The sequence below is a fragment of the Drosophila miranda genome, chromosome 2 (assembly GCF_003369915.1).
Source record: "Drosophila miranda strain MSH22 chromosome 2, D.miranda_PacBio2.1, whole genome shotgun sequence".
Taxonomy (NCBI): Eukaryota; Metazoa; Arthropoda; class Insecta; order Diptera; family Drosophilidae; genus Drosophila; species Drosophila miranda.
Genome location: NC_046675.1, coordinates 7,905,812 through 7,919,786, shown reverse-complemented (window position 1 = coordinate 7,919,786; position 13,975 = coordinate 7,905,812). Strand labels below are relative to the sequence as shown.

The window sequence follows — 13,975 nt, the reverse complement described above, 5'->3', positions numbered from 1 at the left end:
ACTTATGTATGTACCCTACGCTTTGCCACAAAAGGAGTCATATCCGATTTACACGAGCCAGACAGAGTCCTATCCAAGATCCGAACCTAACAAGCCATCTTCATCCTTCGATCTGGTTCACAAATAGCACAGAACACTAAATATTTTTGATTGGGAAAAATGTCCTTGATCCATCAGATCAGGGGCGTTTTTTGTATACCAGGAAGCCATCGCACGCTCAGATGGGGTCACAAATAGAATAGAAAACTAAATATGTATAGTTGGGGTTTTTGGAGTCCTTAGCGAAGTATCAAGGATATTTTTCCAATTACACGAACCTATCGAACGGCCAGATAGGCCGTTTTCTTTGGCTATATCTCGGCAATTTATGGGCCGATCAGAGTGCGGCATGTCATTTCGTGATCGGGAGAGTACTGCCAATCGACTGCCGTCAGAAAAAAGGACATCCATCTTTTCACGATTTTCGCAAAAAATCATGAAATTTGCCAAAAATCGGCCTCATTTCCGAAGTCGTGATTTTGATGGCCATCCATTGACAGGATCCCCACGGTCCTGGGAGAGTGGGTCCTGCACCGATCTGGCCCTATTTATCTGAGATATAGCCTACCGAAGATTTGGACTTGCATATCATTAAAATTTATTTAACTCTTCCTCCGGTGGCTAGGAATACCTTTTGCGTGCCCGTGGTCACCGATTTGCCTACCATTGTTTACCAGGGGCATCACCCTTTTGGTCTTCCAGTAACCAGGTGGATCCTGCGCACGGGGTCATGATGCCGTGCGCACCTCGGGACATGATTCCTGTCGCGCGAGGCTGAGGATTTTAATTATTTAATACAAATCAAATATAAAAATCAAAAATAATAATTATAACAATAATTATTCAATAAAAATCAAGAATAACAATTATAATAATAGTTATTCAATAAAAATCAAGAATAACAATTATAATAATAATTATTCAATAAAAATCAAGAATAACAGTTATAATAACAATTATTCAATAAAAATCAAGAATAACAATTATAATAATAGTTATTCAATAAAAATCAAGAATAACAATTTTAATAACAATTATTCAATATAAATCAAGAATAACAATTATAATAACAATTATTCAATAAAAATCAAGAATAACAATTATAATAACAATTATTCAATAAAAATCAAGAATAACAATTATAATAACAATTATTCAATAAAAATCAAGAATAACTATTATAATAATAATTATTCAATAAAAATCAAGAATAACAATTATAATAATAATTATTTAATAAAAATCAAGAATAACAATTATAATAATAATTATTAAATAAAAATCAAGAATAACTATTATAATAATAATTATTCAATAAAAATCAAGAATAACAGTTATAATAACAATTATTCAATAAAAATCAAGAATAACAATTATAATAACAATTATTCAATAAAAATCAAGAATAACAATTATAATAATAATTATTCAATAAAAATCAAGAATAACAATTATAATAATAATTATTCAATAAAAATCAAGAATAACAATTATAATAACAATTATTCAATAAAAATCAAGAATAACAATTATAATAATAATTATTATAATTATAATTATATTATATTATAATTAACAATTATAATAATAATTATTAAATAAAAATCAAGAATAACTATTATAATAATAATTATTCAATAAAAATCAAGAATAACAATTATAATAATAATTATTATAATTATAATTATATTATATTATAATTAACAATTATAATAATAATTATTAAATAAAAATCAAGAATAACTATTATAATAATAATTATTCAATAATAATCAAGTATAACAATTATAATAACAATTATTCAATAAAAATCAAGAATAACAATTATAATAACAATTATTCAACAAAAATCAAGAATAACAATTATAATAACAATTATTCAATAAAAATCAAGAATAACAATTATAATAACAATTATTCAATAAAAATCAAGAATAACAATTATAATAATAATTATTCAATAAAAATCAAGAATAACAATTATAATAATAATTATTCAATAATAATCAAGTATAACAATTATAATAACAATTATTCAATAAAAATCAAGAATAACAATTATAATAACAATTATTCAATAAAAATCAAGAATAGCAATTATAATAACAATTATTCAATAAAAATCAAGAATAACAATTATAATAATAATTATTAAATAAAAATCAAGAATAACAATTATAATAACAATTATTCAATAAAAATCAAGAATAACAATTATAATAACAATTATTCAATAAAAATCAAGAATAACAATTATAATAATAATTATTCAATAAAAATCAAGAATAAGAATTATAATAACAATTATTCAATAAAAATCAAGAATAACAATTATAATAATAATTATTAAATAAAAATCAAGAATAACTATTATAATAATAATTATTCAATAAAAATCAAGAATAACAATTATAATAACAATTATTCAATAAAAATCAAGAATAACAATTATAATAACAATTATTCAATAAAAATCAAGAATAACAATTATAATAATAATTATTCAATAATAATCAAGTATAACAATTATAATAACAATTATTCAATAAAAATCAAGAATAACAATTATAATAACAATTATTCAATAAAAATCAAGAATAACAATTATAATAACAATTATTCAATAAAAATCAAGAATAACAATTATAATAACAATTATTCAATAAAAATCAAGAATAACAATTATAATAATAATTATTAAATAAAAATCAAGAATAACAATTATAATAACAATTATTCAATAAAAATCAAGAATAACAATTATAATAATAATTATTAAATAAAAATCAAGAATAACTATTATAATAATAATTATTCAATAAAAATCAAGAATAACAATTATAATAACAATTATTCAATAAAAATCAAGAATAACAATTATAATAACAATTATTCAATAAAAATCAAGAATAACAATTATAATAATAATTATTCAATAAAAATCAAGAATAACAATTATAATAATAATTATTCAATAAAAATCAAAAATAATAATTATTCAATAAAAATCAAGAATAACAATTATAATAATAATTATTCAATAAAAATCAAGAATAACAATTATAATAATAATTATTCAATAAAAATCAAAAATAATAATTATATAATAAATGTTTTGATCCAAAAATAATATATAATATAATTATTATTTTAAATTTTTTTAAATAATTATTATTTTTTTATATATTAGTGGAACATATTTGTATATACTATCTAAATATATGGATTATCCAATATATATTCTTAAACCTAACAACACCGAGATCATCTAGAGTCTAGCCAGCGTTGTCCCTCTTTTGGTTGCCATAGTCAAGGTCCTTGTATTCGATGGCCAGGTCGAAGGATGACGATGACTAGTTCGGTTCAGATCTTGCAAGGAGGTCGCTTGTGTGCTGCTGGGATACGATTCTGTCTGGTTGGGATAGGACTTGGTCTGTCTCGACTAAACCTCGGTAGTGCTCGGATAGGACTCCGTCTGGCGGCGGAAATCGGATACGATTAGGTTCATGGTAAAACGTAGGTACATAAGTCCTCTGTGAAGGACGATTTTAAAATATCATCTTGACGGGACGCCACAGTGTCGACTCAGCGACACAGCAGTGGCATCATGGCTTTGGCCCGCGGCAGGACAGCCAGTGGCTGCCACAGTCCAGCCAGGAGCACATCCAGTACGTGTGGCATCCTATCCCATTAAAAATTCCCCAATGGACTTTTAAGTCAGCAATGCGTAACCAAAACGAGGGGGAACGTTGTGAGTTGCTGCGGACCCCGCAACTCTACAGTTATACCCGATACTAAGTCAGTATGGCTCTCCTCCGGCAGACGCCGCTAATATTAAACGACACGACAAAGAGTGCGTGCGAGAGAGACAGAAAATCAGTCTGAGCGTGACGTCGGGCGCTGCGTAGCCACTGCAAATTGATTTGTTCCTTTTGGCTATAAAAATTATCTGATCTAAACCAGATTCAGCAATCTGATAGATATGGTCGTTATCTATGATTCTGCGTTTTTAGTTTTCTCGAATCTGCAATATTGTGGATGCAACAGATTTTCGTCCTTTGCGGGGGCGGAAGGGGGTGTGGCGAAATTTGGACACGAAACGGTCAAGGTCCGATATTACAGGAGTGTGGATACCAAATTTGGTTGCTCTGGCTCTTATAGGTTCTGAGATCCTTGAACTCATATTTTGCAATTGGCAAAACCGACCATGAAACCTGTGTGTTAGAGAGAGACAGAGCGAGAAAGAATGAAATTGCTTTCTTGATTCTGGCTATAATCATTATACGATCTGGTTCAGATTTTGCACTCTAGAAGATATAGTCATCTTCTACGATTCTGCGTTTTTGGTTTTATCGTATCTTTAAAAATGTGGATGCCACAGATTTTCGTCCTTTGTGGGGGCGGAAGTGGGCGGGGCGAAGTTTTGAAATATTATTGTAGCAGTGACATATCACAGAAGTCTGGAACCAAAACATCGTTGCTCTAGCTCTTATAGTCTTTGAGCACTAGGCGCTGAAGGGGACGGACAGACGGACAGACGGACAGACGGACGGACGGACAGACGGACAGACAGACAGGGCTCAATCGACTCGGCTATTGATGCTGATCAAGAATATATATACTTTATGGGGTCGGAAACGATTCCTTCTGGACGTTACACACATCCACTTTTACCACAAATCTAATATACCCCAATACTCATTTTGAGTATCGGGTATAAAAATCCACATCTAAGCATCATTTTCCGAAACACTCCGGAAAAACGAATCACAGTCCCAAAAATTGTGTGATATTTTCGTTGGTGCTTCTATTTTTGAAAATCTTAAATATAATCGAACATTCCGAGTGATGGCCGAACCGAATCTTATCTATGAGGATACCTACTCCTCCAGCTCCACTACTTCGGAAGACTCGGAGTATTTTATGGCTGAAGGGGGCTCTCAAAAAGATCATGATGAATCTTCCACAGCCACTGATTTGAGTTCTTATAATGATCCTTCGGAGGGGTCCATAAAAGACGATGAGCCAGCAGACGCAAGGCCAGGATGTGGTAAGCCGTAAACTAACGAGTTTCTGCAAAATTAAACCTTTCCACTCCAAAGGATCAATCGATCTAAAAAAGGGCCAATTAGGCTTCTGGTGCGTTATTTGCTAATCTGTTTGCAAATTACGCTGCGAAATAAAAAGTAAGTACAGTCCTTTCTTGGCCTTCGATAACTATAGATACATATATCTATTTGCAGCATGCCCATTCCACATTCCTTTTAGACGACCAAAGGAATTTTTAAATATACATTTTTTGTTGGTTTTCAAACAAATAAATATATTTACTATTTGTACAGCAATTTTCAAATTCCTTAAGCCCTAATTTATTTTCCATAGATTTATTTCCTTTGTCCTTTGATGCACGCCCCAAAAACTATATTCACTCGTAATTTGAAAAGACGACTGGTCTTTCATTTAGTCGCTGTGCAAATCCATGTCTGTGTCATGGAATAACTACAAATCATGCAGGAATCAAATGGGGGAATGGAATATATTCTATGTCCTCCAACTAGGGGGCTGCGGGCTGGGGGCTGGTCTTGTCATTTAATATCCGCAAGTGGGCGGGGCGAAGTTTTGAAATATTTTTGTAGCAGTGACATATCACAGAAGTCTGGATCCAAAACATCGTTGCTCTAGCTCTTATAGTCTTTGAGCACTAGGCGCTGAAGGGGACGGACAGACGGACAGACGGACAGACGGACGGACGGACAGACGGACAGACAGACAGGGCTCAATCGACTCGGCTATTGATGCTGATCAAGAATATATATACTTTATGGGGTCGGAAACGATTCCTTCTGGACGTTACACACATCCACTTTTACCACAAATCTAATATACCCCAATACTCATTTTGAGTATCGGGTATAAAAAAAACCACACAAATGGCGCTCTTTTACAAAAATAGCTTATATTTGTAAAAATTCAAATAACTTTCTACTTAGCGTTTAGTATTGTATTTGTGTGTGTTATCAACAGCGTTAATTAGGTCCATCCTCACTCAAGCTCGTTTAGACGTTATGAGCATTCTTAATCTGTCCAATATTAAGTTCATCAGCGTTTAGCTTAGCAGCTAAGGTAAGTAAATTAAATAATGCACTAGACTTAGGCTACGTAATTGTACGACACAAGAATTGTACAACAGAATACTAGGAATACTAGGCGTCGCTCCAGCTGCCGTTCTACGCGGCATTATCCGACTTCATTGTGGAGCTGGGCACAAGATCCGCGCCGGCGAGTAGATCGGCACTTGAGGCCACGGCCGTGAGTACGGCATTCGCCTGGGCAGCCATCGCCTGGGCCTGGGCCTGGACCACAGCGGCGGCATCTACGCCCGGGGCCGTGCTGATGGTTCGGGCCAGATTCTTTTGCTGTCGCACCAGCTTCTCCTTTTCGCGGGCGGCCTTCAGTTTCTCGAAGTCGTCTCCCTCGTCCTCGGGCTCGGCAGCGGCACTACCGGCCAGCATATCACTGGAGGACTTGAGGTCCATGTTCTCCACTGCAAACACATACAAGACCATACATTAGTCATAATAAATGGGGGAATAAATCAGGTGAAACGTGCAACGACTATAAATATAGCTAGGACTAAGGCTAGGCAGGGTTTCAGTATGAATTTTGGAAATCTACCCAGAAAATCTGGCCGGGATACAATAATTCGGGGATTCAGGGCTAAGCTTGGGCGGGTTAGTACTCAAAAAGTGGGCAAGGGTTTCAAAAACACATGCCAATTGTTACAAAAACTATTCAAACTATCAAAATTATATACAATTTAAATAATAGTAACTATAAAAAACAAGGAGAACAATCAAATATTGTAAACCAGCAACGATTACGCAGAGCAAGCTAAAGGATTCGAACAAGTTATTATGGCCAATGGAGGATAGGATGAACATTACCGTTCGTGATGAACCACCTAAAAACCTGCGGTGCATCGGGCCTCTCTTTATACGAGTAATTCGCGAATTGGTTGAAAATGAAGATACACAAACGTTAAATATGAGTTTAGGAAGCAGCAGGGAACGCATTTACGGTACCGTTCCCCTCCCCATCCACCATCCGGATGGGGCCGGAACCCCGCACTTACCCGTCTCCCGACTGGCGGCCTTCTGTGGGTCATACAGCGACTTGCTGCTGTCCCCCACCGGGGAGCTGGGGGCCGTGGCGGCGTTCGACAGCAGAGAGGGACTGCCTCCGGCTGGTGCCGACGTGCTCAGCAGAGCATCTACGCCACCGGGCGGGAACAGGCTGGGCTCGTACTGCGAGTGGGCGCGATTGTACTCCAGCGGACGTGCCGGAATGTCCACCGGCTGTGAATGAGCCGGAGGTGGCGGCTGCATTGCGGCAGCGACTCCTCCTGCCGTTCCTGGGCCAAAGATATCCATGACATTGGGTCGCGGCTCGTTGGCGCGCATGGAGGTGATGGTGGCCTGCTCGTCCACCTCCTCGATGACCTGCTGGGTGATGCGCAGGCTACCCGCTGGCTTGCCGGCCGAGGTGGCCGATCCCACGTTTCCAGCCGTGAGACTGGCCGAACTGGCGCTGGCCGGGAACTTGTACGGTTTCTGATCATCGCTGGGCGTGGCCGATCCCGGTCGACTGTCGTCGCGACTGAGGAACCTCTTGAGGGCCGAGGCCACGGTATTCACGCGTGACAACGTCCCCGACACGCTGACCAGCGACGGGACGAGCCCAGGCGCATTTTTCCATTGCCTGCCGAGAAGTGTATCCCGCTGGCATCATCGGCCTGGAGGAGAGAAGTGTCACATTAATACGGGACATCAAAAGACCGTGAAAGTGTGTGGTCCGGACTACTGTTACTTGCAACCGTTCAGTGCGGTACTTTTGGTGCAGTTGAAAGCGTTTTAAAGTCGTGCAGTGCGTGGGGGTGCTGTTAGAGGCTTTAGGCTGTAGGCGGCAGATAGTCGATTAGGTGGTTAGAATCAAAAGTTAGTAGGCATAGTCTTAGGACCTAAAGAGACACAAACACCATCTAAGCTTAAAGTTAGGCGAGAATCAAGCACTGTATGGTATGCTCAGGACATCAAATAGATATTCGGCCACAAGTTGAAGGCCTTGTTGGATCCAGAGCTACCACAGTGCATGATTTGCTTAAGTTTAAACAATTGTCACATTCGTTTATACGATATATTGTTTAATTATAACTATTTTTATATAACTACCAAGCACCGTTGTGTGTTTCAGAATGCCAATGAGAGGAGTGTGGTCCCAAAATGAGCGAATAAGAGGTTAGAAACTTTTGATTTTGATTAGGTTTTTTGTTTGATTTGGTCACATTGACAGATGAACGAATTGTTTGTCGGATAGCCAATTGGTAGACTGGTGCCAATGCTTCGTAACGCTAGAGAATGCTGCCAACGTTCTGATTCTAACCTCCTCATCTGGCGAGCCCTTGGGAAAGTCATAGGTTACTGCCTGCAGGGGCACGCCCTCCGCCTGTTCGGCGACGGGCGGCATGGTGTTGATTGGGGCAACGGCAGTGGGGGCGGCAGTATCATTACCAACCATTTCATCGATGCGCACGGAGGACATCGTCGAGGGCATGGCCGCGCTCTTGGGCACCTCGATCTTGGCAGTGGACGGCTCCGGATGATTCTCGCGGAAACGCTCCGCGGCTATGGTGTAGGGCAGCTCGTTGGGGAACACCTCGTCCCAGTACTGATCCTTGAGCAGTTCGGGATGGTCGTGATGCATCTCGTCGACAATCAGGTAGGAGACCTGCAGATTGCGATCCACCATCCAGTTGACCTTCAAGAAATAGAGATGATATTAAAAGAGGTTCTTGGCTGGTGGAGTCTCCTTTCTGTTTACCTCGAAGTCATCATCGTCTTCCCCAAAGGGATTGATCAGGGACTCGGCCACCTTCAGCCAGCCCATGTAGAAGAAGAACTGCAGCGTGGTGAAGACCGGGAAGTACAGATCCACCTTGTTCAGGTAGCTGGTGTTGCCCACCACCTTCCCGTCGATCCACTGCTGGCCCATGCAGCAGGTAAGAAAGTACGAGTACACGGCCAGTGTAACCACCTGGGTGTAGACCAGGGGCACACTGATCGTGTCGTAGCTGATCAGGAGTCCGCATTGGCCCCGGAACTTGTTCAGCTCATCGATGATGGTCTTCACGGCGAAGTCATCTCGGATGCGTCCCTCCTTCCGGGCGCGGGTGATGATGCTGGCGGCCCAGACAATCGGCAGCCAGTGCTTGGAAGGTCGCGGAAAGGACTTGTTCATGGCCTCGATGATGGTGCGCTCGTTGTCGTTGAGCAGACCAGCCTCCACCAGATTGTCGAGGCCCGGAAAACGCTTCTTCACCCGCGGCGACACATTCGCCAGGACCATGGTCAGGCAAAGGCAGGCATATCGCATGATGGTGCGCCTCATCATGCGTCCACGCTCGTCCTGGCCGTGCACATTGGAGCTGACAAAGACGGCGATGGGATCCGGCCAGGGTATGGAGGTGTACTGGTTCCACCAGCGGGTCATCACAATGGACACATAGAAGCCCAGCACGAAGGAGAGGGGTATGAGATCACTATAACTATCGCAGTACTGAACGATGGCCTCGAAGGTCCTGCAAATGGAACATCAGTTAAGCAAAATATATACACAAAATGGTGGATGTACTCACTCCTTCTGGGTGGGATTGAGAGCGAACCGATATACCATATTGATAACATAATAGATGGTGAGGAAGGCCAACAGATCCAGCCATACCAGCTTGTAAATGCTTCCGCGCCATCTGCAATCGAAAAGGATCATAAATACACTCGTCTTGCTGTACATCAGCCTATATAAATAGACCGGACACGTCAGGCTAATCAGCATATAACCGAGTATTGGCCCTTATCAGCCGTAATCGTAATCGATTGCCAAAGTAGCGTTACGGATTCCCAATTGATCTTCCGTTTGCCAGCGTCACTCTGTCTGAGGATGAGACACTTGCCGCAACTGGAACGGCTACGTCATGGCCAAAGTTAGTCCTCAGCCATGGGCCGATAAAATAGGCCACTTGTTGTTTACATTCAAACGTCATAAAATACATTTGACTGGTGCTCGGAAGGTAAACAATACCTCCCGAAATGTGCGGCATTTGCACAGCTTATCAGTCGTACAATGCGTGATATAATAAAGACTCGTACGATATCTTATGCCCAGAATGGGTGCCCCTTAATCGGGCAAATTTATATGGTTTTTGGGAAACTTTTTGCTAAGTATTTTCTTGGTAGGCCCAGCTGATTCATACGCATAGTGGGAGATTCCAATTCCATCTCAGGTTAATTCTGATGGCACGTTTATTAGGTCATCAAATGCTCCATTGATTGACCTATCATTCGTAATAATCGCAATAATCAGGCCTTATCAGTTACGCGTGAAGGGAGGATATGCGGGTGCACACACCCCACGAGTGGCTCTTCATTATTAAATTATAATTCAGACAACAAGCCCTGACAGATGTCAGACATATGAGTCTACATCAGGTTCAGATTACAACCCACTGTGATGGGGGGACAGCAATTTCAGTGCAGTTTGCACCATGAAAGAAAGTGGAAAAGTTCTACTCGTGTAATTTGCATTTGCGGCAATTGTTTGGAATGCCGCTCTATGGGGATTGTGGGCTGTGTCAGTGCTCTATAATTAACAGCCAGCTAGCAATTTTGTACTGTCTATATATATATATGTGCTCAATGGCTGAACAATGTACATAAGACTTTAACTCCACTCACCTGAGCAACAATTTGAGAAAGCAGCCAAAGCCGCGACAAGTGGCCACTTCACCCGTGTACGTAATTGTCATTTTAGCAGTATATTTTTCCTTTTTTTGTAGTTCTTTATTATGGCTGAGATTGTGCGGTTGTAGTCCCTCGATGCTGTCTGCCTCTTATCGCGTCTCAGTCATCACTTTTTTGCCTAAAACCAAATGAGATAAACCAAATTTATTTTTTCCGGCTAAATAAACAGAATAAAAGCATTATGCAAGGCTAGGGGAATCGCAGTCAATAGCAACAGCAACAATAATGCAATTTTTAATACCAAAATCGATATATTTTTTCCACAATTAGACATGCAATGAAACAAGTCAAAAGGGATGCCTATAATGCGGAATACAATTGAAATGCATTTAACATTTAAGAGAAATGTCATAGTGTGCGGTTGATTACATTAATTGCTGCAATTTATATGTGTATATTTTTTATACAGATGAGAGTTGAAATGGGGGGGAAATACGTCAGAGGTCGACTTTTGCGTGAGTGGGCGATGCCTCTGGCGAGGCGGTGTCTCCATTTGATTCGAGAGGTGTCCGTGGGGGTCACTCTCCAGCGATTAGATGCCAATTAGACAGACAAACATAAAGTTCTCTATTGAATGGCATATGTACGTATGTAATCATAATCGAGTTCAGATGAGCTCATTTTACGTGTATGTATCAATGAATTTCCGTCATAAAAGAGAGACAACGAAAAATGCGAGAATTTCTGCGAACCAGCGCCAGCTAATGATCAGAAATCACACCACGAACTCGGCTCCAAGCTTATACTATATTCTGTATACCATATATACATATGTACATATGTATATACTAAGAGCAGCTCTGCGCCATGTGATCCCAGCATTTAATGGGGAGAACATGACATCATTTATAGGTAGGCCTTAACCAAGGTAGAGTCTCCAAAATGATCGTATATTGTATGTGTGTTCTGTTTGTTTGGCTTTCTGTTTTGGGCCAGGGCTCATAAATCTTGGACAGAACAATTAGTTAACTTGTAATACTAGGGGATTTTTAAACCTGATTAGAAAACTAAGGTCAAAATGCTCATATATACGAGGGTTTCTTAAGGTTTGAGCTGCTGCTGAGAGCGTGTTTGCAATTGGATAAACAAACAGAGAACGCGATAAGAACGAGACTTTCGACGGGAAATATAGTAGGTATAAAGCAAATTGCTGATTTGTATATATAAAAACGAATTCGCAGTAAATAAAGGGGAGTAATACATTGGTTTCGTGTTTCGGAATACTTTATGGTCAGCAGAATCTCATTGACTGCAGGGTAGCCCTCAATCGAACCCTTATCGAACGAAAGTGGCACTCGAAGTGATATACAACTCATTGTCTTCTTTGTCATAAAAGTATGCGATTTCCAATTTCCAATTGTTTATTGACCGAAGTTATCAATGCGACTTCCCCAAGAGAACTGACCTCTTGCCGCACTCATGATGCATTCCGCTGATGGGTCAATATTTGCCCAGCAAACGGAGCAAAAGACAACATTGTTGACCTATAAAAATTACAAAAATACGGTCAGTCATGTGTGCCGATATGAACGGGCAAGTCATTGGCTTTATCGCTCGTATTTGCATAATGCTCAATATTCTTTACAGTGAATCAAATCTAACGACAACATTCGAATTCAAATGGCCGAGGTTAATGACATTTTCAGCCAGTACAAGTACGAGTACAAGAGTATTTCAGGCGTCTGTTGAGAGCTGTCAGTGGGCCAGAAAGGCGCGTGGCTAAATTTAAATAATGCTCAATGCGGCTTGTGTCTTGGCCCAGAGAACAGGCCAGTGCATTCGATTGAATGTTTCCTCAATCTAAGAAGATTTGTTGCAAAATAATTATATTTTATTATTTTGATAAATTAGTTTTTGGTTTTCATATCGAAGGGGTTTATTAATAGCTGTATTTCGGAGGCCCAAGTAATTTGCATAGTGTATTGCAATCGCCAAAACAGTGTAGATGAGTCATGAGGCAAAAAAAAAACACACACATGTGCATATATGATATCCCATGTACAGTGCATGTTCCCTTGATGGGACACTCTCGATTAAAGTTATTTTTTGAAGATTCCAAAATGACCTTAAAGGTTTCTTATTCCTGTAATAGTTGTACATCCCTTATATAGGAATTCTAAATGTGGTTATTCACCTACGAATGTTCTCAGTCTCTGTTGTTTTTGTAATAAATATGTAATACTTCTTTCAATTACGAAATTATCTTTTCTTTGCTTACAAGGCAGATAACTGGAGCCATGGAAGCTGCGGGACAGAGATATATGTATGTGTGTATGTGTGTAACTTCCTTGATATTTTACGAACAAAGGGCATTTTGTATGTTGCAAAGACAGTCATTGTTTGGTTCAATCGATTTTGAATTTCGTTAGTCACGAGTTCTAGATTTTAGTGCAGTTGTTGTTGCAGTTGTTATTCCCAGCAGTGTACTGTTATTAAATCGCTTCACGGTCACTTACATTTACAAGCGAATGCTACTATTTGTGCATGTTGTTGCTGGTGTTCCCGGCACGCCATGCAAAGCGGCAGAACCGAACAGATTCCTGCATTAGCCCCTTCCAGGTAGGGTAGGGTAGGGTAGGGTACGCCAGAAGGTAACAAAACAAAAACACTTCCCACTATTCACAAACACAATAACAACAAGAAGACACAAGCACAGACACACTGAAACACACACATACACACACTTGGACGGGCACGCGGTTGCTTCTTGGGTTTTTCTTCAGTTTTTGCTTTTATGCTTCACTATTTTTTTTACGTTGTTTTTGACGTTTTCGTTTGTCGCTGCCGCCGAAGTTCTGTCCACACACACACCGACACAAATGCAGCCATGCCCAACAGTCATTCAAAAAAATCGCGTACTGTGCTCTGCTTTGGTCTGGCCGGTTGCTCTCTCTTTCGGCGAACACTTCCGTGCTCCACGACCGACTGTTTTGAAATGAACCAACAGCCATGCGAAAATCAGTCTCGGAGACCACTGTACTGAACGAGGGGGAACGTTGTGAGTTGCTGCGGATACCGCAACTCTACATTTATACCCGATACTTAGTCAAAGCCGGTAATATTAAGCGACACGACAAAGAGTG

At 39.4% G+C, this 13,975-nt stretch overlaps 1 protein-coding gene and 1 long non-coding RNA gene across 2 annotated transcripts; one reads left to right on the top strand and one right to left on the bottom strand.

The window, feature by feature from the left end:
• Nucleotides 1-4,766: 4,766 nt before the first annotated feature.
• LOC108156415 lies at nucleotides 4,767-5,383 on the top strand. Its single transcript, XR_001775102.2, has 3 exons — nucleotides 4,767-5,089; nucleotides 5,142-5,225; nucleotides 5,283-5,383. It is a non-coding gene; the product is annotated as an uncharacterized LOC108156415 (long non-coding RNA).
• An 859-nt stretch (nucleotides 5,384-6,242) lies between these two features.
• On the bottom strand, nucleotides 6,243-13,129 carry LOC108156838 (bestrophin-4). Its single transcript, XM_017288548.2, is given in 9 exon segments — nucleotides 6,243-6,583; nucleotides 6,984-7,028; nucleotides 7,172-7,771; nucleotides 7,774-7,831; nucleotides 8,479-8,853; nucleotides 8,917-9,673; nucleotides 9,731-9,841; nucleotides 10,827-11,010; nucleotides 13,111-13,129. Coding segments are annotated over 8 exon segments (2,358 nt in total). The 5' UTR covers nucleotides 10,898-11,010; nucleotides 13,111-13,129.
• Between the last annotated feature and the right edge of the window lie 846 nt (nucleotides 13,130-13,975).